General features: G+C 37.1%; 1 protein-coding gene across 14 annotated transcripts in view; it reads right to left on the bottom strand.

Moving 5' to 3' along the window:
- The window catches only part of MLLT10 (MLLT10 histone lysine methyltransferase DOT1L cofactor), a 227516-nt gene that overhangs the window by 58633 nt on the left and 142381 nt on the right, over nucleotides 1–26502 (bottom strand). For 9 of the 14 annotated variants that reach the window (XM_045587996.1, XM_036459672.2, XM_036459663.2 and 6 more), the window contains 4 exons: nucleotides 21191–21443; nucleotides 17377–17946; nucleotides 7437–7481; nucleotides 6599–6631 (listed from right to left, as the gene is read on the bottom strand). In XM_045587996.1, coding sequence (XP_045443952.1) covers nucleotides 6599–6631; nucleotides 7437–7481; nucleotides 17377–17946; nucleotides 21191–21443 — 901 coding nt within the window. The remainder of the gene's footprint in view (nucleotides 1–6598; nucleotides 6632–7436; nucleotides 7482–17376; nucleotides 17947–21190; nucleotides 21444–26502) is intronic. The other 5 variants (XM_045588002.1, XM_045588019.1, XM_045588005.1 and 2 more) reach the window with 5 other exon arrangements.

Below are 26502 nucleotides of genomic sequence, written 5' to 3'. Positions count from 1 at the left end.
CAATTATATGAATTGGTACATAGTGTTAATGTATTTTTTAAACCTAGAAACACTTAGGTCACACGAAATATAAAAATATAAGTGGTTAGATTAATGAGGGAGAGCACTTCAACTAGGAAGAGATGAGACACACCTAAATTAATACCAATCATAAACCCAGATGAGAAACATCATGCAGTGCATCATATGTTGATTTTCTGTTTGTTTCTTTAATTTAAGTAAATTAAAAGGAAGGCTTAATAGGAAAAAAAAAAAAAAGCCAATTAAAATGAAGAACATAATCTTATTGAATTTGGGAGGTATTAAAACAATTTACCATTCTTCATGAAAGGTTTTCTATAATTTAACAAAAACAAAAGTACTGACATTAAATTTTAGAAAATGAAGGCAAGAAAAAACTACTTTGAAACCCATAATTTTAAGACAGCCACTATAATTTTATCTAACAATTTATTCTGCAATTGTTCATTTATATTTCTGACTCTTCCAACAATAATCTGAACCCTATGAAAACAAGAATCATATAGTAAGAAAATGACAGTCCTTTGTCATATATATATTATTTTATACATAATAAATATACAATTTGTTGTTCTGGGTTTGGTGTATGAGAAAATATGTAACGGATATATTTCCAAATTCCTCAGTAAGCTTCCTAAATATCACTTGATATTCAAGTCCAGGAGTTGCTACATGAAAAATATGAATGTAATTTTTACATTTCCAATATTTCTAATTTTTTATGATAAATACCCCTACAAGAATAGCCTTTTCATATGCTCCTTAGAAGTCACTTCTATTTAGTCCTTTCAGATCTCTTCGCAAGAAGCACTTCATTTTAATAGTCCATACTTTAGAATTCTTTCTTTGTTTTTGGTGTTTTTAAAAAAAATATTTTTATTTATTTCAAAAAGGAGGGAAGCAATAAAGCAACAAGCAGACTGTCAAATTACAGCGGGGAGGTTGGGGAGATCTGGGGGAGATAAGAGATCAACCAAAGGACTTGTATACATGCATATAAGTACAACCAATGGACATAAAACTCTGGGGAGGGAGGGTATATACGGGAGGGGAGGCATTGGTATATGTACAAAAATAATAATTTAATAAAAAAATATTAAAATAAAAAAAATTTTTTTTTAATGAGGGGAGAAAGAAATAGAACATCAGTGATGAGGAGAATCACTGATTAGCTGACTCCTGCACGATGGGCCCTTGACCAGAATCAAACCAGGTCCGCAGGCTGAAGCTCTATCTACTAAGCCAAATCAGGTAGGGCTGCTTTTGGTATGTTAAAATTTTCCTATAACATGTCCAAAAGAGAACTCCCCCCCCCCCCTTTTTCTTTGGCACTCTATGAGCCATTTCAATCTAAGATCTCTCATCTTTGTAAAAGTAGTTTACCTCCATTATTTCTTAAATTATTCCGCCCTCCCCCACTCACCTTCACAGCTGTCCATTTCTCTCTCTCTTCCTTTCTGAGGCTCCTATTTCCTGGGTTTTACTACTATATTCCAAAATAACTTTTATTTTGTAAATGTGTGTGTCCTCTCCTCCTTCTTAGGGATTTCCTTAATCTAACCTACCTATTATACTATTTTGATCCTTGGCTATATCTGTTGTGCTGTTTATCCCATGTGTTGTGTTCTTTGACACTGTAGTTTTCCATACCCAAAGTTTCTAGTTGTTTTTTTTTTTTTATATTTTGTTTCAAATTATTATCTTCCCTTATGTCTTTTATATGTTTATCACACTAACATGTTTTCTCTATATAGGTCCATAAGGACTGATCTGGATAGAAAATTAGATTTTCTATTATTGCCAAGATAGTCTTCTAAATCTTGACATACCCAGAAACAATTTTCAGTAAAAGCTTCCTAATACACCTTTTGAATCAAAACATCACTTGCTCCTAATATTGTTAATATAATGGAGAAAAGTCTAAGAAGCATAATTTCAAATATATGGCTATTATAAATATTAAAGGCCTGATGCGTGAAGATTCATGCAAGAGCAGGCCATCCTTCCCCTGGCTGCTGGCACCACCTTCACTCTGGGCCCAGAGCTGCCTTTCCACCTTCCCATGCTGCCCAGAGGCCCAGAGCAGCTGGGGTGGCACTCAACACCTGTATATGCAAATCAATCTACCGTCTTTGTTGGGTTAATTTGAATACTCATTCCTGCTTGGCTGGGGTGTCACAAAGGTATGGTCAATTAGCATGTTACTCTTTTATTAGTGTTGACTAGAGGCCCGATGCACAAAATCTGTGCAAGGAGCTCAGCCCTTGCAGCCATGGAGCTGCCTGGTCTCTTGCAGCCCCAGCTTCTTCCAGAAGGTCATCCAGAATGTCATTCGGCTGTCCAGTCTAATTAGCATATTATGCTTTTATTATTATAAATATGATTCCATCCAGAAATCTTGAAATAAAATAACCCTCTGAGTATGAAACTAGTATTAACCATCTAGAGAAACAGCTCAACATAATACATGGTCTATAACTACATAATCAAGGTGATTGGGACATAATTTCTATGAACACATGACTAGAAATTAATGTGAAAGGAAGCTACAAAACAACTGTATTATGAAGAAGGAAAAGAATCTTATCAAGGTGATAATCTTTAAACATGATTTCATTAATTGTCCTTACTATGGTGTCAGATTCACCAAGCAAGCAACTTCCCAATTATAATTCGTTTTCCCAAGATTACTTTAAGTAAGAATAAGGCAAGCAATGTTTGTCATTACAGGCAGTTATATCCTATTTAATAAAAGAGTAATATGCTAATTAACTCTGTGACAAAATGGTGGCCCACATAGCCACAAGATGGTGGCACCCAGTCCCCTTAACCCCACTGCTGGAGTGTTTGTGAGCCAGCCAGGGGCTGCGCGGGATCCGCCCACTCTGGTAGTGGATCTCGCCTCGCTACTCTGCTGCCTCTGGAGTGTCTGGGGCTGAGCAGGGAGGCTGGATTTTTTGGGTCTATTGGCCTGGCCAGGGGTCACGGGGACCAAGGAGAGAGACAGAATCTGCCCACTCCAGCAGTGGATCCAGCCTCACTGCTCCCCAGCCACTGGAAATGTCTGGGCCTGTCAGCCCCTCCATGAGGGTGGATGCTGCATCCAGGGGACATACAAGTGGGCGGGGAGTTGACCCTAGATCTTCTGGTGCAGGGGGACTTGATGCTGTGTACCAGTTTGTGCTGGCCCAAACACAGCAGGGAGGAGGAAGTCCCACCCCCACAGAATCAGCCAGAATTAGTCATTGGTCACACAGCTCTCAGTGGCCTGACGCCATCTGACAGCAGGGAGGAGGAAGTCCCACCCCTAGAGAATCAGCGGTTGGTCAGACAGCTCTCTGTCATCTTACAACCAGGACTCACATTCACCTGACAGCAGAGAGGTGGGACTATGTCTAAACATATACTATTGATACAAGGTAGCTCTGTAGCCGAAAGAAGCCTGTGTTATTGACAGATAATGTCAAGACCAACATGCGTCTGATCTTGAAGGCAGGCAGGCAGGCAGGCAAGCAGTTGGGAGCCAGCAGTTCTGGATTGTGAGAGGGATGTTCGACTGCCCATTTAGGCCCAATCCCATGTCCGAACCTAAACAGGCAGTCGGACATCCCTCAAGGGGTCCCAGATTGGAGGTTGCAGGCTGAGCTGAGGGACACTGCCCCCATGCATGAATTTCGTGCAATGGGCCTCTAGTTTTTATCATAAATAACTAAATGACATATTCCCTATTATCATTTCTGAGATACTGACTTGGGGCACTTAATCAATTCTAGGTATACCGGACAAAAACGAAAAGAAAGCTAATCTACATATATAAAACCATAATATGCAAATAGACCGAACGGCAGAACCACCAAACAACTGATTGCCATGACATACGTGCGCTGACCACCTGGGGGGCACACATGGACCATGGAGGGCATCGGCCACAGTGGGATGGTGGAGCAGGTGAGTGGGGGCACCAGACCAAGGTGGGGTACCGGTTGCTGTCACTGGGGGGCAAGCCTCTGGTGGATTCTGAAAATCCTTTGCTCCTTCACTAACAACTGGTCTCTATGATGCGCACTGCCCACCAAAGGGCAGATTCTCAAACACAGGAGCTTCCCCCTGAGTGGCAGTGTGCTCCCACAGCCAACCTCACATGGCCCCTCCCCCTAACTGGCCCCAATCAGCCCCTATCAGGAATGGAGAGACAGCTCTGATGGGCCCTGATCATTGGCCAGGCTTAAGGACTAATTCCTGCACCAGGCCTCTAGATTAATGTATATGGGAATATTTATGTAGGTCACACACAAATACTATGCCATTTTAGATAAGGGACTTGAACATCCACAGATTGTGGTATCCTAGTAAGTATCCTGGAACCAATCCCATGTGTATACTAAGGGATGATTGTATATCCACCCCATGTTCACTGCAGCATTATTTAAACCGGCCAAGACATGGGAACAATCTAAATGTCCATTCATGGTTAAATGGATAAAGAAAATATACACACATTTGTGCACACCAACACTAAAATATTATTCAGCCATAAAAAAGAACTAAATCTTGCCATTTGTGATAATATGGATGAACTTTGAGGGCTAAATGCTAAGTAAGTTAAGTCAGAAAGAAAAAAATAAATATTATATGGTCTCACTTATATGCTGAATCTCTTAAAAAAAAAAGAACTCATAGATATAGAGAACAGATGTGGTTGTCTTGGGGAGAGAATTGGGAGGAAGGTGAAATGGATAAAGAAGGGCAATAGGTACAAACTTCTATAAAACATGTAAGAAAAATATTAAGTCCATTACTTATTTTGTTTCTCTATATGATGTGATTAATATTACACAAATATCTAACTACACTATTAGAAAGTCTGTCAAACATAATCTTGTAAAACAGAAAAAAAGTTTTAAACCCTGTGCTCATTTTATTAACTCCATGACATTAATTTCATTCATCCATACAGAGAGCATGACAAATGTCCCAATAAATTAATACACCCCAATACTTTGTTAGTTAATAAAGGCAAAAGATTTAGGTGGTGGTTTATTCACAACAGCTCCCCATGGTATGATATGATATCTACTTTCTTTTTTTTACCCCAAGTATACTTTTTTCAAACTTCTTGCATGCCTCCAAATTCTAACATTCCAAAATTAAAGAGCAAGTCTAAATTTACCTATGCAAATTGAAGGGGGGAAAAGTTAAACCTCTTCTTTTTTTCTACTTCCCTATCAAAGAATGGATAATATGTATAGTTTTTTCTCAAAAATACTTCCAATCCCTTTTCTGCTAAATACCAAATGTCCAAGAGTTCCTTTTTATCTGGAATATTTATTATCTAAGACTCTTCAGTTCCAGGTTACATAGGGAAGCAAGTTATAAATAAATGTATGCATTAATAAAATGTCACTTACAAAACCATGTTCCAACCACCCCCCCCGTTCAAATCAACTTGAGTATTTATGCCTGTTCATCATGCCATAATTGTCGTATTGGCTATAGATTTGTAAACACCGGACATATAATGCAAATTGACTGGAAATTAAGCTACATTAGATAAATGTGCAAAATTTCATAAAGTTAATGAAAATATGTTGGAAAAATACTAAGAATCATATAAACAGTTTTGAACAAATAAGTTGTGTCAATTGAAAACTGAAAAAGAAAATAAGGATGACATTAGATTAACAAAAAGTTTTTTTGAACATAAAAGAATTATAGGTTATTGAAAACTAAACATTTTTTGCAAAATTGACTTTCATTATAATTACAATGCAAAAGTGAACACTGTGCCGAAACCGGTTTGGCTCAGTGGATAGAGCATTGGCCTGTGGACTGAAAGATCCCAGGTTCAATTCTGGTCAAGGGCATGTACCTTGGTTGTGGGCACATTCTCAGTAGGGGGTGTGCAAGAAGGCAGCTGATCAATGATTCTCTCTCATCGATGTTTCTAATTCTCTATCCCTCTCTCTTCCTCTCTGTAAAAAATCAATAAAAAATTAAAAAAGTGAACACTGTTACCAGCATTTGCCTTACGTCCTAATTTCAGGACCCAAATCTACAGATGTAATTTCCTTTAGAAAACCTGGTTCCAAACGAGACACAATTTAGAAAGCTATCTTCCTTTATTCATTATATGGAATATAGGGTTAAATTATATAAAAAAAATATTCCTTACATTAATTTAAAATCCTAAAATAAATTTTTCCTTTGAAGATGTGGAAGAAGCAGTAAATTCCTTGTGCAGGTACCAGTTACCAACTGTGTTGGCAAGAGAAAACTCAAAAGAACTACAAAAACTGTTTGCAAAAATAGAAAAGACAAGACTTTCATTAGGTTAGAACAACACTATTACATTCTGCCTCACAAAGAGACAATAAAAGTTAAACTGATGAACTACATTGACCTGTTATCCTCCGATAGACAGTCTACAAAAAGTTTTCACTAAGGTGCTGAACAATTGACTCACTGCGGAGCCAGATTTCATCTCATCAATAGAACATGCAAGCTTTCAATCAAATTCTCTGTAAAAGGCAACCTTTGTGATAAATGAACCACCAGAGAAGATTCTAATACAACTTACCATTGTGTATTGCATTCAGCAACTCTGAGAAAGCTTTTAAGTAAGGAAAAAAGGACTTCAGGTTAAGATCATTCTCAAACACACAAAAGAAATACATAGGCATAGACTGAATTGGTATTAATAAAATCTAGGTAAGTCGATCATGTATCGTTTGAATCATTAAAACTGCAAGCTCAATTTTTACATGGTATAAAGTTCTAAATATTAGATTTGTCGATTTATTACATCTACTAAATTTAAATGTTAGATATACTACTATTATCACATTTCCTTAGTAAAAAATACATATGCAAAATTACTTTTGTTTTGCAAAATCACTTCTAAGATACTTAGTAGCAAATTATGTTTTTCTTGTAAAAAGTGAGTACCTACATGCAAATCTATACAGTTAAATCGACCTTTGGTCACCTTTAACAATATCATATTTTTTAAAATCATTTTATCACCTAACCTGACCAAACATGCTCATATCTTGGAATTTAGTATAATAGTCTTAACAAATTTAGCAGTTTAAGCAAAAAAGCTATCGACTGCCAATATACAAATACTGAAAAATAGATTAACATCAAGATTGGTGACAGAAGTGTCACCAATATTGGTGGCAACAAAACCACCATATTAAAGGGCCAAATAGTAATTAAAATGTGTTCACAATTTGACTGTAATATGGATAATGAACATCGAACAAAGCAGTAATTAATACATCTTTGTATGAGAAATCTATTCAATTAAAAACAAATTGAATTTTGAAAATTAAAACTTAAAGATTAACACACTCGAAAAAGCACTACAGTAGGAGTCAAAAAGCCTGGGCTACCAACCCAGTTCGACAACTTACTAGTTGTTGGACAAGCTCCATCATGCCGATACTGCATGGAAATTTCTGTTGGGAGGGAGGAGAAAGGAAATCAGCAAAGAAGTTGCCAGTGATTCAAGAGTAGAAAAAGAAACAGGCCAGAAAAATAGGAAAACATTCACCTAAAAGTCCAGCTGAGAAAGGCAAATAAAACTACGGGAACAGAAATTGTAATCTAGTAATTGGGACATAAGGAAATGTGTGTGTGCATGGATGGGCAAAGAACGAGGAAAAGACATAAAGGCTTACAAATGAATCTGCATAATAACTGTCTAAGAATAAATGGGTTCACTACTAAAAGAAAGTGTAGTTATGCAATGTAATAAATTAATGTGTTTTATATAATTCACTAAATGTGAAGTTTATAAAAAAACATTTGAATGCTGAGGTCAATTAGAAATTAAAATTTAAGTATGAAAATTATTTAGTTTATATATGACCAGAAACCTATAATGATTTACAGAACAGTATAAAACTCATTAAACTACACTTTCTTGTAACCTTTCATTTTTGATGACGCTAATGAATGAGTAAGCCATTACTCTTATTCCTTTACTCCACCCAAATGAGAAGCAGACGTTGACATGAGGCAACACTGTTAAAACCAAAGCTGCTCAGAAATGGGAAATAATTTCTACATTACATTGGAAAGGCAAAACAGTTGACAAAACCAGGACTAAGGTTTTGACTCACAAACCCTGCTAATCCTGGAAACAGCTGGTATTCCATTGTGGCTAACACTGTTGGTCAAATTCTTTTAAAGGAGAGATATCTGGAAATTCTCTGGATATTACAAAACCAAAAACATGACTGCTAGAAACCATGTGTACAACAGAACCTTGCAGGCAACGATCACTCACATATCTACCCGCATATGTGACTCCGAGGGCGAGCCTAATCTTGGGCACACTGAATAACTTGAATTAAGACAAAGCAAGATAAAGCAAGTCAGCACTCACTCAATGTCTATAATGTTAAAAGAACTTTATCTCCAATGCTATTTAAAAAAACAAAATCAAACATTTAGCCCAGTTTAGTTTAAGTCCTACCAAGGGAACACTAAAAAATGAGATCTATCAAGAGAATTTGATGCCTCGATGCTTCATTAACAAATCCAATACAAGTGAGATTTAAAAAGGGAATGAAGGTTTACAGAAGAGACTGACATGGTACATTACAGAGAAATAGTAACTGGAATAGTACTGAAAAATAATCAAAGGACACTCAGAATAACCAAACAACTTTCTCAGTTGAGGGAGGATGAAATATAGCTATTCTGGCCTTTGACCTAGTACTTTTGTAGAAAGACGGGTTATAAGTCCAAATTTGCAACTCATCGAAGACCAAAACAAAATCAGGGAATTTTCCAAGAAAGCAAAGGTCAAAGTATATCCTGGTTTTAGTAGCATCCAATTTCGTATATGGTTTTCATTTATGACCCAATATAATCAAAGTATATGAAATCACAAACCTGAATCATTAAGATAGGTTTGAATTATTCTCAATAATTGTATCTACTTCTTGGTCTACTATACTGTATTAGTAACTCTACTCTTGTGAGTTTACTGTATTAATTTTGTATTTTTGTATCCCTGTTTGTTTACAAAATCTGCCCATTCCTAATTAAAATATTTTACCAGGGAATGACTTCTCAGTTTCATTTTATAACCTAGGTAGATATGACATAAATAGGAACATATTTAACAAGAACCCTTTCATAGTTATATGGGCTCAAGTCAAACTTTCTTAACCTTCATACTTCAGTATAAGTCAGAACAAACTTCTCTAGAAGTGATGTTTGCATTAATAACTCATCTCTGTGAAATCTTTAAGATTTTAACATAATCAAAAAAGTGCCTTTCCAGATTCTTTTTAGCATATATCACCACTAGAGAATTCCATCACTGAAATAGATTTCAAGTATCTTAACTTAGAAAGGTATGACATTATATTAAAGAACTAGAGGCAATTAATATTTTTTTAAAAACAGGAAACCATATAGGCCAAAAGACACTAAGGCAAAAGAAAAAACGTTCATGTTAAACCATCAACTCCTTATCATTTAATGAATACCAGATTTTCCTCAGAGAAAATAACAAGATGTTAACTTTTGTGAAGAAAAAATAGTTAACTTTCTGTGAGGGTAAGTGCACAATGAAGTATATAGGTATTGTATAATAAAGCTGAACACCTACAATTTATATAATGTTACTAACAATGTTATTCCAATAAATAAATGTTAGCTTTCACAATTAGAAAATCATAAACTCTCATAATATTGTTGAGATAAATAAGAAAAAGGAAAAATAGCCGGAACAGGTTTGGCTCAATGGATAGAGCGTCGGCTTGGGGACTGAAGGGTCCCGGGTTCGATTCCGGTCAAGGGCATGTACCTTGGTTGCTGGCAGATCCCCAGTAGGGGGTGTGCAAGAGGCAGCTGATTGATGACTCTCTCTCACCCATGTTTCTAACTCTCTATCTCTCTCCCTTCCTCTCTGTACAAAATCAATAAAATATATATTTTTTTTTTTAAAAGGAAAAATACAAACACAACATGTCAACTCTTTCAAATGCTGTAGTAATTTTATTCTTTTACTATTTTATTTTTTCAAATAATATAGTAATTTGCAATATTTCAAAAGATTTAGTGTCTACTTACTGGGATTTCAAAAGACTATTTATAGGAAAGAATTCAAGCAAAAGCTTAAGGTAGTTTATAAACCAAAACTTACAAATTTAAGTTATCTCTTAAAACACCACACTAATTTTCCATTTTGTATAAGTCACTGTAAAACAGTAGTCATTTATCAGTATGTGCTTTAATTTATTATAATACAAATCTTACAATTCAAAACCCTTAAAAGATAAGAAGAAAATTACAGATGTCTACTGGGTTTCTATTCTGATTGGATCTGGGGTTCCTAGAATAAATATCTTGCTATGTATATTCTATTATAATTTGAACATGTCTTAAAGATAATCACATTATAAGGATCTAATTTCTACTTCTGCTTTATATTTCCTTTGTGGTGAAACAGGAGAAATAACATCAGCAGTAGTAACTGTTCTGCCTATTTACAAGGCAGTTCCAAGTATCAAATGAGGTAGAGTTCTTTAGAAACTGCTGGGTGCTCTCAAATATATAAGATACTAGAGGCCCAGTGCACAGATGTGTGCACCGGTGGTGTCCCTCAGCCTGGCCTGTAGAAATCGGACCAAAACATCCCACTGGTGCACAATCGGGGCAAGGAGGGATCGTGGGAGGGCTCCAGGATGGGCCAAGCTCATCTTGCTGAGTCCCGATGGGCCAGACTCCATCAGCAAGATAACCTACTGGTCAGAGTGTCTGACCCTTGGTCAGTATGCCTCATAGCGACTGGTTGAATAGTTGGACACTTAGCATACTAGGCTTTTATTACATAGGACTAGAGGCTTGGTGCACAAAATTCTGCACTGGGGGAAAAGAGGTTCCCTCAGCCCAGCTTATGCCCTCTCACAGTCTGGGGGACCTGCAATGGATTGCCCCAAAGAGGTAGGCCCTGCCCACCTGGCTGTGGCACTGCAATGGATCCCCCCACCCAGAGGAAGACCCCTCCCACCCGCCACAGTGCCACCACAGGGTAACCTGGGCCTCCCTATTTGGGGTAATCAATCACACCCCACAGAGGGAGGCCCCACTCACCAGTTGGCAGCTTTGGCCTCACTCTTTGAGGCAATCGTAGAGCCCCCGATTGATCATCCTGCTGGCCAGTGGCCTGGGCCTCCCTCTACAGGGCAATTATGCCATCGATCATGCCCCACAGAGGGAGGCCCCACTCACCCACCACAGCCCGCCAGTTGGTGGCCTGAGCCTCCTTCTTTGGGGCGATCGTGGAGCACCTCCCCCACCTCAACTGATAGATGGCCCAACTAGCCAGTGGCCTGGGCCTCACTAGTTTACAGGGAGATCATGGGGCAATGACCAGGACCCCGACCAAATGCATCGCACCCACTTTGGCTTGCCTGGTGCCAGTGAGTGTCATAGTGTGGTCATCTGGAAAGTCATTCAGATGGTCTTTCTGCTGTTCGGTCAATTTGCATATTATGTTTCTATTATTATAGACTAGAGGCCCAATGTATGAAATTCGTGCATGGATAGGATCCCTAGGCCTGGCTGGCGATCAGGGCCTATCTGTGGGGTGACCAGCGGGGCAATCAGGAGGGACCCCCACTGGCACCTACCTTGGCCAGCCTGGCACTGCCTGGTCACTGGCCCTGCCCCCACTGCTGCCACTGGTTGCCTCCCTCTGCAGGGTGACCAGAGCAATTATGGGGCCCCCACTGGCACCCATCTTGGTTGGCGTAGGACCTGCGGGCAGCTCATGCATTGAGCGTCTGCCCTCTGGCAGTCAGTGTACATCATAGCAAGCAGTTATTCCACCAGTCATTCAGCTGTTCAGTCAATTTGCATATTAGACTTTTATTATATAGGATTGCTATTATTATAATCTGACAGAAGCAGTATCTTTTTTTCCCCATTAATGAAATACTTTTGATAATAAATTGCCAGAATTAAGATCAGGATGTATATTCTGGAAAAAGACTAAGCCTATTAAGCCTGATTTCTTCAGCCTGGCATTCAATTCTCCCATAAACCCATTCTTTTTATCTTTCTTTCTTTAGTTAAGTTCTTACTGATTTTAGAGAGGAAGGGAGAGGAATAGAAAGAAATATCGTTTGACTATCTCCTGCACGTCCCCTACTGTAGATAGAGCCCGCAATCTGGGAATCAACCAGTGACCTCTTGGTTCATGGGTCTATGCTCAACCACTGAGCCACACTGGCCAGGCTAAACCCATTCATTCTAACCTACTGAATTAATATTACCTCCATCCCACAAACATACACTTCTCATTTCCATTAGGTTTATCTTTCAAATATACCTATAGTTTCTTTTTTGATGATATTGCTTGCCTTCTTTTTCTACCTACTCTGAAGTACAATCCAAATTCCATCTTCTCTATCCTAATTGCATATCTTAAACTGGCCTGTAATACTACATTAAAAGCTTTACAAATAATTAATTTCACTTGCAACCTGGTTATAAACACTTGAAAGGCAGTTACAAAATAATAGAATACTGCTAACCACATGATATATTCTCAACAGTTACAATAGTTTTTTTTTTTAAAGATGCTTAACATTTATTAAACTCAAAAGTACAGTACTACAACCAATGGACATAAAACTCTGGGGAGGGAGGGTATGGATGCGAGGGAGAGAGGGAGGCAAAAAAAATCAATAAAATATATTTTAAAAAAATAATAAAAAATAAAAATTAAAAAAAAGTACAGTACTAGCAGTGAGCAGACAGTGGCAAACACAACAAACACATCCCCTAACCTCATGGAGCTAGGATTATAATCCATACTAGAGGTCCAGTGCACAAAATTCATGCATGGTGTGTGTGTGTGTGTGTGTGTGTGTGTGTGTGTGTGTATGTGTGTGTGTGAGTGTGTGTGTGTGTGTGTGTGTGTGTGTGTGTCCCGCAGCCCAGCCTGCACCCTCTCCAATCTGGGACCCCTCAAAGGATGTCTGACTGCCCTCACACAATCCAGGACTACAGGCTCCCAACCACTCGCCTGCCTGCCTGCGCCTGATTGCCCCTAACCACTCTGACTGCCAGCCTGATCACCCCCTACCCACTCCCCTGCCAGCCTGGTCAATGCCTAACTGCTCTCCTACTGGCCCAATTGCCCCGAACTGTCCTCCCCTGCAGGCCTGGTTGCCCCCAACTGCCCTCCCCTGCTGGCACAGTCACCGCTATCTTCCCCTGCCAGCCTGCTCACTCCCAACTGCCCTCCCCTGTTGGCCCGATTGCCCCTCAACTGCCCTCTCCTGAAGGCCTGGTCCCCCCCAACTGCTCTCTTCTACAGGCCTGGTCCCCCCAACTGCCCTCCCCTACAGGCCTGGTGGCCCCCAACTGCCCTCCCCTGCAGGCCTCATCCCCCCTAACTGGCCTCCCCTGCAGGTCTGGCTGCCCCCAACTGCCCTCCATGCAGGCCTGGTCCCTCCCCCCCACCCCATCTGTCCTCCCCTGCTGGCCATGTGGTCAAAGACAGTCACCCCCATCTTGTGTCCACATGGGGGTGACTATCTTTGACCACATGGGGGCAGCCATCTTGCGTGTTGGAGTGATGGTCAATTTGCATATTACCTCTTTATTATATAGGATAGTCTAACACCATAGCCAACAGGTGCTTACAAAGGTCACTTTCATTATTATTAAATTATAAACTTGTCATTACAGAAAATAAATCTCTTTTAAAGGGGACCATGAAAAACAATTCTAGATAACAAAATAGTACACAATATACACTTTCTCCTTCATACTTATTTATATAGAAAGTTTCCTGCTGTTATAATGAATGAATGATTTCTGAATCTAAAATTAGTCCAAAGAAGTTAATATTTTCATGCTTGCAACTACTGTTGCAAGATAAATTACTACCTCAAATTCTCTCACTGATCCTGTTCCGTAAAGTATGATTGTCATGTATACTAGTGTAGTTTTAGACTCTCATCAGAAAACATCCCTTGAATTTTATAACTGTCTGAAATCAAGGAAAATGTATAGGTCTATGACTTAGAGCTGTGAGAATTCTGTCTGTTTCTTTTTACATATGATTAAGAATACTTGATGCTTGTCAAGTGCCTAAGACAATATACTAAAGTGTCATATACTAAGACACATATACTAAAGTGTCAACAGCAGTCAGGAATTCTTAATTTATAACGAGAAGGCATAATTTCTAACTATTCATGGCATTTAGCCAGCTTCTTCTAGTAAGAATACACATTTTAGTACTAAGTTTATCAATAAGAGAGTGCTCTAATCTAATCCTAAGACTTTATTAAAATGTATAAAATTAAAGAATATATTATCTTGAATAGCTTTAATGAGTCTTGTAGCCTTAGCTGCTAATAAGACATTTAAGTTTAAGGAACAACTTAGGCACAAGTTTTAAGTTTTTAAGCACAACTTTCAAGAAAAAAATCCTGGAAAGTCTAAATTTAAGTCATTTATTGTCAAAGTAATATTTATGGGAATTTCCACCTAAATTTCCGTTTACCTGATGGTGAGGTAAAAGAAATACAAATTCATATTTTTCTCCCATAGATGTACCACAAACATTGCCCTCTGAAAGTAATCATTGTGTAAAGAATGCTATTTCCCATGCCTAAAATCTCCCCTAAATATGTAACATGTAGGAAAATATTTTCAGGCATATAAATAAATGATTTTAATTTCATGAAAGATATGTATTTCAAATGGCATTTAAATGCAATTTCTGAATTTCACTAATTATCAGGCATGATTTCTATATATAGAAAATCAGTGAGGTTCTCTTTTCACAAAAGCAAGCTTAGGCTTAATTTTCTCAGTTAAGTTATTCATCTGATTACTATGCCTCTAACTAAAAATGAATATATGAATTCAACTTTTTTCTGAGTAAATTTATCTAAATTTACTTTTTGTGACAAAAGACTAAAGCTAATTGCTAAGACCCTGGGTTCAAACGTCAAATATGTTTCATATTACATAAATAAATGTATATTCAAGTGTGCAATATCTTTAAATATTTTCATGAACTTATTTCTCATTGCAATTTATATATCCCCACCCCACTATGAAACAGTGATTCTCAGCCAAGGGAGATTTTTGCTCTCTACCTTCAGGAGGGAGGGGGAGAAACAGTTCTTGATTGGGGTTGGGGTTCTTGGGTGCTATTGGTATCTAGACGCAGGGGTCCTCAAACTTTTTAAAGTGGGGGCCAGATCACGGTCCCTCAGAGAGCTGGAGGGCCGGACTATATGAACTACTAATTCCTACTGTAACACCTCAGCAGCGCTCACTGCCCAAAAAACCTGGCGGGCCCGATCAGACTCCTCTGCAGGCCGCATGTGGCCCGCGGGCCGTAGTTTGAAGACACCTGATAGAGGGTAAAGCCTAGGGATCCTAATAAATATCCTACAATGCACAGGATAACATTGCACCACAAAAATCATCCTGATCAAAATGGCAATAGTGCCAACATTGAGAAATCCTGGTCTAAAACTATCCCTAATGCTACTAATCAAACAATCCTTCCATACTTTACACTCATTTCTAAAAAACAAAACAAAAACCACTTGTCAAACAAGTCTACCACATGCACTGAAGCTAGCTAGATATGAGAAACAACTAGCCTGGTGTGTGACCTTAAGCAATTTATTTTGCCTGTCTAAGCCTCGGTTTTATCAGCTGTAAAACAGAGGCATTAATAGTTTCATTTCATAAAATTATTGTGAGGATTATACAAGATAATAATTATAAACTACTGAACAGACCCTGGCATAAAACAAATGTTAGTTATAATTACTCTTTTTCATATTTAACCTTTAAACGTGCTCTTTTCTTCCTTAAGAATATTTAAGGCTACTTACTGAGATTATCTGCACTACAAAATTCCAATGTTCTGTCTTTATAAAATATGCATGAACATTCATTAAATTGTGTTTTTTCTATACCATTTCCTATCATCCTCTTCATCAACTAATAGAACTGATAAAAATCCATAATAGTTTATTTTAGCCAAAATCTTATTTCTACAGACATCTAAAACCAAAAGAAGGATAAGCTTTATAAGCAACCATTTAAAATTATTTACCTGAAATTCAAGATACAATTTAAAATATAAATGTGGACATTTAACGAATATCTAAAGTATAAAGTTTGTGTGAAAACATAAATCTTAAAAGGTTTTTTAATTAAAAATAATAGTCATAATATAAATACACTGTTAAAGAAGCATCCCAATGGTGTGAATAACAACATATATAACTGCATTCATACCATAATAAAGATAATGGCAAAAATGTTAAACATACTGGAAAACAAAAAGAACATAAATCACTTCAAATATTTTCTGTTAAAATCCATAAGATAAAATCATTTATCACTGATTGAAAAATATTTCAGATGGAGCAATTCAAGTAGAATTTGTGTGAGAAATTGTTGAGAAAATGAAGACTGAAATTTGGAGAAAGCTCAAAAGCAAATACCAATCAAAAATAGAGTGCAAAAACTGTCACACCTCAAAGGCAAATTCTGAGTTGGCTTTTAAAAATAATTTTTCATTGATTTGAGAAGGGAGAGATCATCAATGTGAGAGAGAAACATCGATCTGCAGCCTTTTGCACCACCACCCCTCCCAAGGACTGAGCCACAGGTGCACTGACCAGGAATTTAACCACGATCTTTGAGTGCATGGAACAATATTCAACCAACTGAGCTGCACCAGGTGAGTTGCTTTTAAAAATACTGTGCAGCTGAAACCAGTTTGGCTCAGTGGATAGAGCATCGGCCTGCGAATTCAAGGGTCCTGGGTTCGATTCCAGTCAACGGCATGTACCTTGGTTGCAAGGACATCCCAGTGGGGGGTGTGCAGGAGGCAGCTGGTCGATGATTCTCTATCATTGATGTTTCTAACTCTCTATCCCTCTCTCTTCCTCTCTGTAAAAAATCAATGAAATAAATATTTTTAAAAAATAAAGAAATATATTTTTTAAAAATACTGTGCAGGTGAAGCAAAAACAAAAATGGGAAATCCTAAGTGTTCCATAAAAAAGATCAATAAACTATTTAGCCTATATTTAATTAAGTAATGTCAAATTAGTGCCAAATGTCTTTTTTTTTCTTTTTTCTTCCCCCCCCCCCAAATGTCTTTTCTAAACACCAAATTGTCTTTCTAATATCATAACATATTTTTTCATGGAGATAATCAAATGTCACTTAGCAACTCAAGTATTATCATGACAATAGTTAAAAATAAATTTACTTTTTAGGATAATGGGGAAATGATGATGGTGGAAGGGAGAAAAACAATGGGCAAATCCCTACCTGAACCAACTGGAGATGAGCCAACACTAAGACTTTGTAAACTTCCATTCCTGAGCAATGTAGGAGATTTCTGAAGACTAGAGCTTGTTATACTTCCTGCAGCTGATGCTACAGATGATGTTGGAGAAGCAGAAGAAACTGAGAGATGAGAAACATTCTCTTGATTTTTGTTTCCTTTGGGTCTACCAGGCCCATGCTTACTTTGTTTATTTCCTTTTCTTTTCTTTTCCTTTACAGTTTCTTCTTCTATGCCAGAAGTTTGAGCCCGCTTATATCCTGATGTAGGAAGGCTGGAATTACCCAAATCTCCAGGTGAATTTTCAAAGTTTTTAGGCTGTGAAATAACAGCTGAGGTCGAAGGGAGACCAATTATGGAACTAAAACTATTTACCCCCCCTTCCTGGCTTCCAGACTCTCCTTTATGTACATCTTTGGTTGATGATGACTGTTGGGAGTGAGTATAACTGTCATTACGTAGATCTGAGTCTGTAAAGCTCAAGAAATCCTGGGGAGACTGTACTGAACTTCCCGAAGATGATTTTACACTGCCTGGAGTTCCTGAAAAACTACCTGTAGTTAAAAAAAAAAAAAAAAAGGGGGGGTGGGGGGGATAGGAAAAGAAAATATTGGATGCAAAAGTTCCCATAAGCAATAGAAATGAAACAATCATCAAAAAGAGAGGGTGGGGGGGGAAAAAAACTTAGGACATCACTTATGTAACAAAGGTAGACTTTTAAAAGGGTTATTATTAAAAACAAGTTTATCTATAAAATTATCTTTAAAAATACTTGTCATTTTGTAAGTCATTAAATTGAATTATAAGCTATTACTTATACAACTACCAAGATATAAGTTGTGCTTTATTTAACCCACCTTTTACCATGGCAGCATTCCTTAATTCTTCCCCAACTATATATACACTTGAGGAAGAACTGATGAATACCAAAGTCTGAATGAGACTTTGATAAGCCTACAAATGGACTCTGAATAGCTAAAGGGACCTCCTCTTTTTTTTAGTTACTAAAGATATGATTATAAATGTTCCCAATATACAAGAACCAAAAAAACATTTGTTAGATTATAAGTCCTAAGTTTTAACTTCTATATAATGTTGGTGAATGTTGTCATTTAAAGCTATGCCACCAAAACACAGATTTAATCAAACAATAATAATCATGTAGAACCTAATCTATATACCTTACATTCTCCCAGTCCACTTCCCATGGAGCTGCATAAAAAAAAGAAGCCAGCCACTGACATTCTGCTATTGTTTTTCTGAAAGTAAAGTCATTGGAAAGTTCCTCTCATGAATCTGTTTCACAACTGCTTATTCTTCCCATACTTTTTTAGATACAGAACATTAGTAATGACACATCATTACGAGCTGTAAGAGCCTCAGGTTCTTATTAACCTGGCAGAAAAATAATATGGTTGGGATGAAACAACAGTTTGATTCATCATCCCACGTCACTGAACATACTTGCCAAATAAAATACGCAGACTTAGTTGTGACCACATATGTCTCATAAAACTAAACTCTATCATGTTTTAACTAATGGATTTAGAAACAAAAGGCTCAAAATAAAGTGTTTTATTAGAGTAGAAGGAAATTCCAAGCTAAGTGTTAAATTTTATTGCAGAGCACATTCATAAGTAATCACACATAAATCCACCAAAATATTTACAGATATTTTTTTCTCGCACACAAAAGTTTTTAAAGTATCAAGGTTTTGATTTTTAAATTTTAGCTCTTCTGAAATGGCTTATTTTCAAAGAACATTAATAGTTTAAAATTTAACTCTTTCAAGACAGTATCTGTTTTATGCATTTATAAAAGTATTTGTTCCTAAGTTAAGCATTTTCCTATGGTAAGCATGTCCATATAGAAGAGCATACATATTAAGAAGCTATTTACATTACATCAATCATTTAAGGATAACTGTGATTTGCTAATTAATTAGCAACTATAAAGAAGTTTTTATTATCCATTCTGATCTGTCCTAATCTATCTTTTTTTTAGCACATATTTTGTTTTTACAGCTGGTGTTAAAAGCTTACTACATATAGCAAATACTGTAAAATATTTAGTATACCCAATACTTTAAAAGCACGTTTTCTAATATTCACATAATTGCAATGAAAAAACTAAAACCAATTATTCTAAATATCCTACCTTTATATTTCAACTCTTAAAATTCTTTTAGCCTATTCCCTCAGATATAAAAACATGAAATACTCACTATCATATCTTAACAGAGGTGGGAAAAGACTCAACGTTGTGAAACTTAAGAAAATGAGATTTCTTTTCTAAATGGATTGTACCTCAAACGCATTAATAACTCAACAATATGATTTTAACAATAGAAAATAAAATCTTAATTGTAGAGAGCAGGTGACTGACTTCTGCTATTATCACATTTAAAATGTGACTGAAGTTACATTAAAATTAAATTATTTTCCACAGTGGCGTAAAAATAAAAAATATATAAACTTATTAAAATAAAACAACAAATTTGGCATTTTATTTCTTTTCTATTTGTCTATTTTTTTTGTATTGTATGGTAAAAATATACATATGGGACTTGAGGCTCTTGAAGCTCAAAATAACTATTAGTTTAAAATATAGTTTTTAATAAGGTCCACTGACTAAGCAATTTCTCTACATACATAAGTTATATTTTGGCACATTTTAGATACAATTATTATTATTATCAAAACCTTGAATGAAGTAAAGAAAAGGACTATGCCCCACCCTTCCTCACTTACTCCTAGGGGACAACAGAGGAGAGGGGGGCCAATTTATGGTATACTTTACTAATATATTACCTTAAGCAGCCTTAACATTTCTCAAAGAAGTTATGTTCATGCTAAAAATTATACAAAGTTAACACTTAGAACACAGGGCTAATGTATTTTAAAGTTTAGATGATTTACTCTGTTCTCCATAAGAGGGTTGCCATGTTAAACATAGCATGCCCAGTTAATTTTAAATTTCAGTTAAGCAACAAATTATTTTTCACCTGGGCATGCTGTAAATATAGCAGCCTTATCAAATGATATATAAAGCCTGAGCAAAATTCTACTTTAAACATCAATCTTTAAAATAAATGCCTTCACAATCAACAACTACCATTTACCAAGAAATATTTAGATCCCTTAAAAAATTACCCAGCAGCTGTTTACTTACTAAAAATATATACCTTAACTATTTTAGCGTATAATTAGGAAAGGTAAATAAAAAACAATTGATAGCCGAAACCAGTTTGGCTCAGTGGATAGAGCGTCGGCCTGTGGACTGAAAGGTCCCGGGTTCGATTCCGGTCAAGGGCATGTACCTTGATTGTGGGCACATCCCCAGTAGGCAAGAGGCAGCTGTTCGATGATTCTCTCACATCGATGTTTCTAACTCTCTATCCCTCTCTCTTCCTCTCTGTAAAATATCGATAAAATATATATATATATATATTTTTAAAAATTATAAAAAAGAATAACTGGTCTAGAGAGCAGAAAGGAAAACTCCAGCTTTTGTTTTTCCCCCCAGACTTAAAAACATTACTACATATCTATTTAAACATTAAAATTATAGTCCAATGTTGGAAGGACATGTCACAAAAAAAAAAAAAAAAAAAAAAAAGCAAAAGTCCCAAAAATATTTAAACAAGGAATACTAGCCTTGGAAGTAATTTTAGTACAGCAATTATAAAATAATCTCCAATGATCCATTAATTATAAATAAAAAATAAATTCTTTTTTAAAACTTAATTACTATTGATCATAAGAACAAGTAGTTTATTTAAAACATCATAGTTAATACCTTGCTGGAAAGGACTAGCAGATGACACAGCCGTTCCTGGATTTCTTCCACCAGGCTTTCTTCCCCTTTGACCAGAGCTGTGAGTTGAAGATTTCTTCCCTTTTCCCTCTGACACTCTAGCCTCTGAAACATCTTTTCCACTCGTTGTATGCGCAGAAACTTCCTGGAAATTTGCATTTGTAAATCGTGCTGCAGTATCTTCCAAGCGCTTCAATGATCCAGATATAGAGTTGCTGCTAGTGCTCGTATAAGTCTAACATTTACATTGGGAAAGGAAGTAAAAGGGGGAAAAATGATTGTAATAGTATAATATGAGTATAAATTTTAAAAAGATGGAACATTAACAATAACAAATAATTAGTGGACTGGTAAGATAAACATAGACAAGTTTCTGTTATAAAAATAAGTCAGTCCACCTAAACAAATTATGTAAAACAACTACTTTAGTGCCTTTTATAAATTCTTCTTAAAACATAAGTGACTTTATTATGGCTTTTTGAGCATCAAATTGCAGTAATTAGTAAAAGTACAAGTTAGACATATTTATTCAATGACACATAGTAAATATTTTTTTTATATATTTTATTGATTTTGTACAGAGAGGAAGGGAGATAGATAGTTAGAAACATCGATGAGAGAGAGTCATCGATCAGCCGCCTCCTGCACACCCCCTACTGGGGATATGCCCACAACCAAGGTAACATGCCCTTGACCGGAATCGAACCCGGGACCTTTCAGTCCCCAAGCCGACGCTCTATCCATTAAGCCAAACCGGTTTTGGCCATAGTAAATAATATTGAAGGTATTTGTTTCTCAAGCTACAGCATTCTCAATAAGAACATACTACTTCTTACAAATGAAATTAAAAGCAATAAATTAAAATTTATTGTTTAACAATAAATTAAAATTTATTGTTTTTCAGCACAGGAAGGCAACAATTAAAACTGAGGTGCTACAAAGTGATTAGAGGAATATACCCATAAGATTATAAGGTGACAACTAGCATAGGCTACAGCAAGAATTTTAAAATTCAGGTGAAGGCAACTTTCCAAAATGAAAGATTAAAGCCTTTGAAGCAGAAATTATTTATTCCAAGTACTAAGGTGAGAAAACAGTTATATTTTGCAGTTAAGATTTTGAAAGTTTAAAAGTATTTTATTATATCCAAAAATTTATACCCAATCATCCCCTTGATTTAGATATGTTAGAGTAAAATAAACATTTGCTTAAACAATTAGTTTCTACTTTTTAATAATCATTTTAATACAAGGCATGTGGAAATAATAGCAAGTGAATAACTATGAAAATGGGAAAACGTATTATATATGATGTACATTTTGGGAGATAATGGAGAAATCTATTAAACCAAATATAACATGTTTCAAAATGAAAGGTGTGTAAGGTCCATAGGATCATTAATTTTTGCTGCTATGGTAGAAACCAAAATGGCAGCATAAGTAAACACCTAAACCGCTGCCTCACACAACAATTTCAAAACTACAACTAAAAGACAAAACGGATATCATCCAGAACCACAGAAAGGCTGGCTGACTGGAAATTCCACAACTAGAAGGAAAAAGAAAAGCACACTGAGACTCACAAGAGCTACAGAAGGCAGAGGTGTGAAGAGGGCAGGCAACTGAGTACACGGCTGGCTTTTTCAATCGGGAGGGAGACAAAAGCTCCCGACTGCTATGAACTCCAGTTCCAGGCGAGACTCTGGAGACCCAGACTCATTTGGGGAGAAACTGGCCTATCAGCAGGTGAAACTTGAGGGCAGCTTTCTCTCAGAGGTGCTAGTAGCGATTATCACAGGACAATGAGACCAAGGGTCCTATTAGGGCAGGGCTTAGGGAAAGCCACTGCTGTTTGCTCTGCCCTGAGACTCCACCCCATCCAAGCTGAGCATAGAGGCTTTTGCAAGTCTTGTTTCATAAGGGTGTCTACAGCACAGAAGTTCTGCCAGTATAGACACAGCAGAACCTCACAGCCAATTGGCCTGGAGGTCAAATCCTCCCAATGACACCAACAATAATCAAGGCTTAACTACAATAAGACTGTGCACACAGCCCACAAAGAGGTGCACCAAGAGTGTCCACCTCAGGTAACTGGGGAGGCTGAGCCACTGGGACCTATATCAACTCAGGGAAGCAGCCAAAATGTGGAGACAAAGAAGGTGGTCATAAATAAAAGAAATGGAGGATGGCAAACTTCTGGATATAGAGTTCAAAACCACTGTTATAAGGTTTTTCAAGAATTTCCTCGAAAAGGCTGATAAATTTAAAGAAACCCTTGAGGATATAAAAAAGGACCAACTGGGGGGGGGGGGGGCAATGGTAAAACATGTACACAGGTAATAATTTAATAAAAAATATATAATATACAATGCAAAAAAAAAGGACAACTACATATTAAGCATACAATGACTGAAATAAAAAATATTATACAGAAACCCAAGAGCAGACTAGAGAATCACAAGAATCAAGTCAAAGATTTGAAATACAAAGAAGCACAAAAAAAACACCCAACTGGAAAAGCAAAAAGAAAAGAATAAAGAATCCAAAAATATGAAGATAGTGTAAAGAGCTTCTGGGACAACTTCAAGCGTACCAACATCAGAATTATAGGGGTGCCAGAAGAAGAGAGAGAACAAGATACTAAAAACCTATTTGAAGAAATAATGACTGAAAACTTCTCCCACCTGATGAAAGAAATAGACTTACAAGTACAGAAAGCACACAAAAGGAATCCAAAGAGGAACACACGAAGACACATCATAATTAAAATGCCAAGAGCAAAAGACAGAGAGAGAATATTAAAAGCAGACAGAGAAAAACAGTTAGTTACTTACAAGGGAGCGCCCATAAAATTGTCAGCTGATTTCTCAACAGAAACTGTGCAGGCCAGACAAGAGTGGCAAGAAATATTCAAAGTGCTGAATAGCAAGAACCTATAACCAAGATTACTCTACCCAGCAAAGCTATCATTCCAAGTTGAAGGGCAGATAAAGAGCTTCACAGATAAGAAAAAGCTAAAGGAGTTCATCACCACCAAACCAGTATATGAAATGCTGAAAGGTCTTCTTGAAGAAGAAGAAGAAGAAGAAGAAGAAGAAGAAGAAGAAGAAGAAGAAGAAGAAGAAGAAGGCGGCGGCAACGGCCGCCGCCAAGATAAAAATTATGAACAACATATACATATCTATCAACAAGTGAATCTAAAAATCAAGTGAATTAAAAATCTGAACAGAATAAACTGGCGAATATAATAGAATCAGGGACAAAGAAAGGGAATGAACTGACAATTCTCGGGGGGGAAAGGGTGTGGGGATGCAGGAAGAGACTGGACAAAAATCGTACACCTATGAATGAGGACAGTAGGTGGAGGTGTAAGGGGAGAAAGTGGAGTGGGAACTGGGTGGAGGGGACCTATGGGGGGGGGGGAGGGAGAAGAGAGACAATTGTAATAATCTAAACTAGGGGTGTCGAACTCAATCAGAGAAGGGGCCAAAATCTAAAATCCAGCCTAAATCGCGGGCCGAATGGTTTACTGAACAGTCATAAACTGTCATTGTGATGGAAACGCAGCGGAGTGCAGGGATGACAGCGCGGTGCGGGCCACATTGCAAGGCCTGGCGGGACGGATTTGGCCCGCGGGCCTTGTGTTTGACACATGTGATCTAAACAATGAAGATTATTTTTTAAAAAGAAAATTTTGCTGCTGTTAAATTCACTAAGTTCCCAGACTATAACCAGCCCTAAATTTCTGTTGAATAAATAATTAAATATTTTTCATATATATATATATGAAATCTCTAATGCAATACAAATGAAAATCTAAAAACACACAAAACTGAAATTTCCCACATATAACCACCTCAATACAAACTGTCACATAAATTTGAAAAATGAGAAAGTGACAATAAAATCAAGTTTCAAAATAATTGGCTTTTTTAATAAAATCAATGTTCAAAAAAAAAAAAAAAAGAAGAATACTTCAAATGTTTGAAAAACTAAATATTCCCCATTACTACTTTCTGCTTCCCCAGACCACATCTTTTCACTGCTGTAACAGATTTTCATCAACAAATACAAGACATTACCTCACAAAAACAAACTATAATCAGTATTTTAGCAAACTATAATCCTATATAATAGAGGTAATATGCAAATTGAACATCACTCCAACACACAAGATGGCCGGCAGGGGAGGACAGTTGGGGGAACCAGGCCTGCAGGGGAGGGCAGTTTGGGGGGAACCAGGCCTGCAGGGGAGGACAGTTAGGGGCAATCAGGCTGGCAGGGGAGCAGTTAGGCACTGATCAGTCTGGCCAGGAGTGCTTAGGGGGTGATCAGGCTGACAGGCAGAAGCAGTTAGGGGTAATCATTGCAGGTAGACAGGCAAGCAGTTGGGAGCCAACAGTCCTGGATTGTGAGAGGGGTCCCAGATTGGAGAGAGTGCAGGTGGGGCTGTAGGACACCCCACACACACATCCATGCATGAATTTCAGGCACCGGGCCTCTACTCCACAAATAAGAACAAAGAGTTCAATGTAAATTTTAGGAAAAAACATACTCTCATTTAACAATGGTTAAACTTAACAGATTATTTCAGAAACGTGAATGCACGCTGGACAGATCACTTAGGAAATCTTTGATAGCCCTCGCCAGGTGGGTCAGTTGGTTGGAGCATCACCCCATTCACCAAAAGGCGTGGGTTCCATTCTTGGTCAGGGCACATGCACAGGTTGCAAGTTCCATCCTTAATCGGGCAAATACGGGAGGAACCTATCAGTGTTAATCTCTCATTTTTCTTTCTCTGTCTGTCTCTCCTTCCCTCCCTCCCTTCTTCTCTCTAAAAAGGCATTAAAAAAAAATCCTTGGATAAAAATTAAAAAGAAAATTTTGGTTTCCTAAGTAGTCTACTGTGGCTTAAAGGCCTACCATCTTCAGAAGTCAACCTGTGGCAAGTGTGGCTACCCGCCAAGTGCAAGAGGAAGTATAATTGGCCCAGCAGGAGCAAAATAAATACACATTCTTTTGAAAAGCACACAGGATACTAAACAAGATAATCAATTTGTATAGGTTTTTTTAATCTCAGGAAACTTAAGAGGAATTATATAATACAAAGATATGAAATTAGAAACTACAAGAAAAAATGTGAAAAACGACCAAATGTTTGAAAAGTAAATAACACATTTCTAAGTAAACTATGAGTCAAAGAAGAAATGAAAAGAAATAATGGGAATTGCTCAATGAAATACAAATACAAAATATCAAAATTCATAAGTGGTCCTTGGAACAAAATGTATAGCA

The sequence above is a fragment of the Pipistrellus kuhlii genome, unplaced genomic scaffold (genome assembly GCF_014108245.1).
Source record: "Pipistrellus kuhlii isolate mPipKuh1 unplaced genomic scaffold, mPipKuh1.p scaffold_m20_p_1, whole genome shotgun sequence".
In the NCBI taxonomy this organism is placed as follows: domain Eukaryota; kingdom Metazoa; phylum Chordata; class Mammalia; order Chiroptera; family Vespertilionidae; genus Pipistrellus; species Pipistrellus kuhlii.
This window is presented reverse-complemented; position numbering and strand designations above follow the sequence as displayed.